The sequence below is a fragment of the Wasmannia auropunctata genome, unplaced genomic scaffold, assembly GCF_000956235.1.
Source record: "Wasmannia auropunctata unplaced genomic scaffold, wasmannia.A_1.0 LD335980.1, whole genome shotgun sequence".
Classification (NCBI taxonomy): Eukaryota; Metazoa; Arthropoda; class Insecta; order Hymenoptera; family Formicidae; genus Wasmannia; species Wasmannia auropunctata.
The window spans coordinates 175,743-182,621 of NW_012026910.1; the positions used below are offsets into that span (position 1 = coordinate 175,743).

At 37.1% G+C, this 6,879-nt stretch overlaps 1 protein-coding gene across 1 annotated transcript; it reads right to left on the reverse strand.

Moving 5' to 3' along the window:
- Window positions 1-957: 957 nt before the first annotated feature.
- Window positions 958-1,952, reverse strand: LOC105454637 (liver carboxylesterase-like). The gene is made up of 2 exons (XM_011697396.1): window positions 1,782-1,952; window positions 958-1,558 (listed from the first exon to the last, which is right to left on the reverse strand). Exons 1-2 carry the CDS (start codon window positions 1,950-1,952, stop codon window positions 1,382-1,384), a joined length of 348 nt encoding a protein of 115 aa, XP_011695698.1. The 3' UTR covers window positions 958-1,381.
- Window positions 1,953-6,879: the final 4,927 nt, after the last annotated feature.

The window sequence follows — 6,879 nt, forward strand, 5'->3', positions numbered from 1 at the left end:
ATAATCGTTATGATACTATGAATAAAGGAAGTATGCTGCAAATATGTATGCTGTTAATTTAGTTCTTTATGTTTCCATGGTACTGTTTATGCTTCTTCTGATTCTCAGATTTTTTCCGGTTGTCTTATGCCGTGCGTTTAATTAATGCATTGATTGAATTATGTAATGCATTACTAAATATATATTTAGCAGTTAAAACGTTTACACTGTGTAAAATCTTATCACGGACGGTTACAATTAATTAGATAGTCACAAAGAATGACGTAGCTGAAGCTTCGTGTAAAACTAATCCTGTGCGGAAAGGTGTAAATGTGATTAAAAATTTGCTTCTATACTACTTATAATTATTTATCATAAATTAAAAATAAAATGGCATTAGTATAAATCTTATAATTTCACAATTATTGACGAAAATACAAACACTTAAGAATACATATTGAGCAAACATAATTGTGCAGATAAATTTCTTCCAATCAGAAACACGTAAATCGTACGGCAAGGCTGTTTGAGAGGGAAAGTGAAAGATCAAATTCGGACAATTCACAAACTTCGATGGCACAGCGTGCGCATCCTGTCGCTATAAGCATAGGAAAGTCGCACAACGAGAGAATACAAAAAGCTTTCGCATTTTGGAACAAATAAAGATATATTCTGACATACATATTTAATAATATACAAATTGAAGTAGAACGTATAATATTATTTTCAAGTAAAATAAAAGTATAGAGGCCCGAGGGAGCTCGCTCTAACGAGAGAAGGTATTGAGCCTAATGTAGGGGCAAAAATTATAATACGCGCATGTGTGTGTATGTAAAAAAGAAAGAAAGAGATAGAGAAAGAGAAATTAATATTTTATTTTTAAACAGAATTATTTTTATTTCATCGTTACTGCTTATTAAACATATATATTACGTACCTTTAGATAACGGTGACAACATTAAGAGATTTGCGTGCTAGTGCTATCTGCATTTACATCAAAAACAATGATATTGTTTGGATCTCCGCGAAAAACTTCGATGTATTCCTTAATCCATTTTAATGTGGCAACTTGATCCTTCAACCTTGGTTTCCGTTTGCTACTTCGTGATGAAGATTAAAGAAACCTTAAAAAATTTTAAATGTATATCAGTAAACGATAGACGTATGTACGTATTCAGCTCTATATCTTACGCAAATATGTGATAAAAGAATTTTTCGAGCAACTTCAAGAGATACGTTTTCTTGAAAGCACAAATCTTACCCAAAGCACCAAATCTATAGCTTATAGTCACTAAAATGACATATCTTTTGTCATAAGGTAATCAGGTCGGTCCTAAGTATCGTTGCTGGTACCAAAAATATAACCTCCACCGTGAATTAAAATCATAAATGGATTTCATTTTTATGAATAAATATTGCACGGTATATAAATATTAAGATAAAGACAGTCTTCGCTACCGATAACCATTGACGTAAGTGATGGTTGCAATGCCTGTATTGACGGATACAACTGTGCACTAACTTTGCCACATTTGGAAGCGTCTCGAACACCTTCCCAGGAAGCAGGAGGTGCGGGATCCTAATTTTTAAAACAACAGTAAAATATGATTTAATATCAAATAAAATAACATTTTGCAACAGCCATAAAATAATTAAAATTAGGCTATTTATTATTGCTTTCATGATGTACAAAAATAATTGTAATGCGTCAAAATAAATGTAATTATTGTAAAATAGTTTTAAACAGAGATACAATAAATAGAAATGAATTAAAAATTATTTAGGCTCGATAAATAAGTTACCTTAAACCTCAATGGGCCTACTGGTGGAGCAGCAAAAGGAATGCCTTTGAAAGAATAATAACTGTGAGAACTAAGGACATTTGTTTCAAGGGTTCTTTGCACTTTTTCTTGTTTCACGCGCAAAATCGGTTTTAATCGGTCCCGATTTGTAACGGAGGAAGAACTATCCATACTTTATGTATAGAATATACTCTGTTAGGTTCGTCGTGTTCTAGAGATATTGCTATTTTTGAATAGACTTATATACTCAACTTCGATAATGACATAGACAATGACGTAGCAATGACAAGCCGAATAGCTAAAATGTTTATATCCTCTAACATATATTTATATTTACATGTTACATACTTGTAACATGAACAGAATTAGGCTGCGTTCCACTAAACTCTTAACGCTCTTGAAATCATTTTATCTTTGTTGTTTAATTATCAAATGTTAAACAAGGATAAATAATGTTCGCGGGCATGGCAAACGTTAACCGTTGGAACACAGCCTAATTTGATCGACGACTCTGATTTATATATCATCTATATTGTTTATCGCAAAGACGGATCTATTCGAGCAGAAGAAATTTCATGATAGCTCGATGCGATGGATTTGCAATACCGACGAAAGTAACAGAAAATTATTTTGCAAAAAATCGAAGATTATTTAATAATGAATTCAATTACATATAAAAAGATTGTTAATGTTCTGAAAAAGAATATTAAATAGTACATTATGGTAATGAAGCACTTTAAAAAAATTTAATAAAACTAAATTCGAGAGCGCCTTCAACGGTCACGGCGGGATCTTGTTGCCTAATAATTTCTATATGAATTTATTAACTCCATTATTCAGCTGTTTTAAACTACGCACTGAAGAAATTTTCGGACTTGTAACGCAATCATCAGCTAAAGCAGAAATAAAGATATCACACTGATCTTCAATTTTTAATAAATCGATGATTATAAGCATCTTAAGTATTGCAAAAGGATTTTATTAAGAATTTTTAAAAAATTGAATATCAATGTGACATTTTTATTCCTGCCTCAGCTGATGAATGCATTACAAGTCCGTACATTTATTCGACGCGCAGTTTAAAATAGCTGTATAATGGAGTTAAGAAATTCCTATAAAAATTATTAGGCACCAAGATCCAGCCATGACCATTAAAAATACTCAAATTATAATTTAAATATTATATGGAAACACCAAGATCCGCTTTGTACCGTCGTTGGCGTTTTAAGATTTCAATTGTTAACATTACACGGTCTTTCCTGATACTTATTTAAATTATAATTATTGTTTAATAAAACAGTTTTTGCAGAAAAACTGAATATAAAAATGTTTTTTGCTTTAAAACCATAAAATAACTGTTTAAATTTGTTCATATTTTATACCGTTTTAATATGCATTTATTTTTTGATACTTTTCAAGATGCTTCAGCTTTAACGGGCATAAGAGCCTGATGAAAAACATTGTTTTAATCTATACTAGAATATATCCAAAGGACATATCCGAAGTGGGATGATGCGGGGTGTTTGTTTTCTTGTAGGTAAGCAAAACGTCTTAAAACGACGAGTCAGTTGGCAGATGACCCCGAGGGCTATACATCGTCAGGCAACGCTATATCGGAAATATTGGAAAACATGTTCGCTGAACAGATAAAGGTGTGTAATCTTTCGTCTAAAACGTGAGGAAATATTATGATTTTATACGGTGACTATACTCCATCCGTCGCATACTCTTCCACTTGTTGCGACAGACCGCGGTTTGCGAATCGTGAAAGTCGATTCCGATCAAACGCTCCCACACAATAGGAACCGTCGTGGAATAGAGACGTGGAGTTATATACGTGAATGTAACTCGGCGTGAATATCGTCAGCGTTATTTTCTCCTTGAGCACGCATTTCTATGCTAATGACGTAGCGTAATTAGTAGATCCCGCCGGACCGGAGGGCCAAACGATTAATAGTTGCCACTGGTAGCGTTCGCGGGTAATTGTACTTTGTTACAGTTCTGAGGTCTTACGACGCTCACGGGCGGAATAGACCTCGAGATCTAGACGTGGACGTCGTAGCTGACGCTTTTACCACTGCTCTTTGCGAATTCGCTCGCGCACTCGCGTAACGTAATCGCGCATTCGTAATCGAAATGGATGCAGCTATCCGTTTACAGAGAGCGTGAATAGAATTCCTCTTCTTCGATTAAATTCCGACTAAAGAGACCTTCGATTCACTGCACTAATGCAAGACAAGATAAACCGTGAAACATCTCCTTTCAATGCCGAAAAAAAATCGATCGCGACCTTCCGCGCGGCTTCCGGTTTCGAGGGAGGACCATTCATACAATTCTGCCGGTAGTTACAAAGTAATCGGAGGAAGGTATCTTGATTATATAATGTGTGTATATTCGTTATTGTATCCTTTTCGGTATTACAAGAACTTCTACATTTTTTTTTTACATTTGCATTAACTACAACTTCTTTACTTCATCCTGTCTCTTTCTTTTGACCTAATTGCTTCCCTCCGCTCCCTCTACTGACTTCTCCTCGCTTCCTCCTCTCCGCCCCATTTTCTATTCCTTTCTTCTCCTCAATACCTGCCTCATCTCACAAAGTTGTCTGTTACTCTTCTCCTCTCCACCCCCATTTCTCTTCGTCTTTCACACCTTTCGATCACGTGTCCCCATGTCTCCAGCTTCCTTCCGCATCCTCTGCACGCACTTTCCTCTTTCTTTTCCCAGTATCTCCCCTCTCTCATCTCATTTCCCATCTAAATCTTGCAATTCTTATCACTTTTACCTCACTTTCTTTCTCTCTTAAATATCTGGGCAGCCCTTCTATCTGGATCTCTTTATAAAATTTGTTATATCTAGATTCCTTTATTCTTTCGTCTCTCTCCGTCTTTGTACTGCCTCTTTCTTCTAACTCTCCCATCATTTCTGTTCCTCAGTCCCTCCTTCTTTCTATTTCTTTTATTGCATATCCTCTTTCCTCAAAGAATCTTCTGCGTCCCTCTTCCCACCTCGATCTCTCCTCCTTTTTCGCTCTCCGTATTTCTGTCATGCATTCTCTTACCAATTGGTAAGAGAATGCATGACAAAAATTCACTCCCTTTACCCTGCCTTAATTTTTCCTCGTACTTCGTCGCTCTTCTTCCTGCCATAGTCCTCATCTTTCCCCATTTGACTGCTTCTCTTAACATATACCCCGGCGTTCTACAGTCCAGTCCCAAGATCCAACGAATATACTTCTCCTGTATTCTTTCCACTCCCTCCCTCTCCTCCCATCACCATATTTTGGTTATATAAGGCAGGCCTCATTGTCACCGTTCTGCAATCGATGTACGCAGCGAATGAATGAGTGTGCGAGTCGCGGATGTCTAGACTTTTTCGCTCTAAAACGCCTCAGGAGAAAGGGGGAAGGACCATTAAAAAATTAACGCTTTCCGACGCATCATGCTCATGGTCATGGTTCGAACGTGATTTTATGCGATCGCGTAAGTTTGCACTTTAGGATGCGAATCCCGCACGGTCCATCACCGATCGGTGAACCGCGTCGATTCCGGCCTGCTTTCGCATTCGTGGTGTCGAAAGAATGGAAAGAAAAGACTCTATACGCGCACATACGCACATATGCACATATGTTTGGTCACATTTATTATATATATGTGTGTTATTCTGTTTTATATATATATGTATATATACATACTATACATATATATGATGTTCTGGTATCATAATTAATTCACGACTCGCGAGTCCTCGGAAAGCCTTTACGCCTTATTGGCGTAAAAGTGAAATGCCGGTGGTATTAGTCGACAATAAAATCGGTCTTATGAAACAGTCATAAAAACCGATTTATCATTCCTTTAGATCGTACACTTACTGCTCTTGTATTGTATCGTCGTACGAAGCCACGTCATACAAGATGATATAGTTACACACCGACCAAGTTAAACACAGAATCAGAGGTATCCGAGAAAACTACGACGGATGATGTTACTGATTCGGATTATTATGGAATCTCCGGATTATTACAGAAAACCTATAATATGACAGAGAAAATAAATCATGGATTTAACTCAATCTTAAGTATCCCGGTAACAAATCTAATGAGGTCAACGAGAGACCTTTTGAAGAGATGTCGTTTTCTGCACTAAAAAATAGGTTCCATCAGCCTTTATTGCAAAAGAGTGTTGTTGAATCGAAAGGTAAGAGAAAGATTTCTCGCCGTACAGGCGCAATATAGCGCGTCTAAGTTAAAATACTTTTTCACAAGAATCTCAATTTTTTACACAGATCAGGAGATACGTATCACCAATCTTTCGAGGCCCAAGAGTATTAGATGATCGACTCAATTAAACGCAAAATCGGAGATGTCTGAGGAAACTATAACGAACGCCAAGAATTATTTTCAAATGTCGCCATTGCCTCGGTTGTCCCGATCCGCGTCCAGATCTCGACGCCTCTCCCGACCCTCGACTCGATTTCCATCCCCATTCTCATCCCGACCTCCATCCGGATCTCGATTACCGTCACGGTCCTTATCCTGGTCCCGATTCCCATCCCGATCCACAACCCGAAACACGTCCCCATTGCAATCTCTATACCGATCTTCAATGCAAGAGCGGGTATGTACATCAATTAGATGAAATAGCAGAAATGTACACACCAGTCAGCATCACGCCGAACGTTTCGGGGAAGGAGAGGGGCAATAAGATATTAACGCTTCCCGATCTATCACGTCCATGGTCATGATTCGGATGTGTGATTTAACGCAATCGCTTAAATTTGTACTTCAAGATATGAATTTTGCATAATTCATCAGCGAGCGATAAACCACATCGGTTCCAATTTGCTTTTGCTTTCGTGGTGTCGAAAGGACCGAAAGAATATAGAGTTTACACGCGCACATACGCACATGTACAAACATGTTCGGTAATATTCATCATATATATGTATATATATATACATATACAGGGTGTCCTCGTATAAGTGGCCACCCCTTTTTATCTTGTAAATTAATAGAGATAGACCTAATAAATATAATATCAAATTAAACGGCTCTAACTAAACTTTATTGTGAGCACAGAGATCGGAAGAGCACACGTCT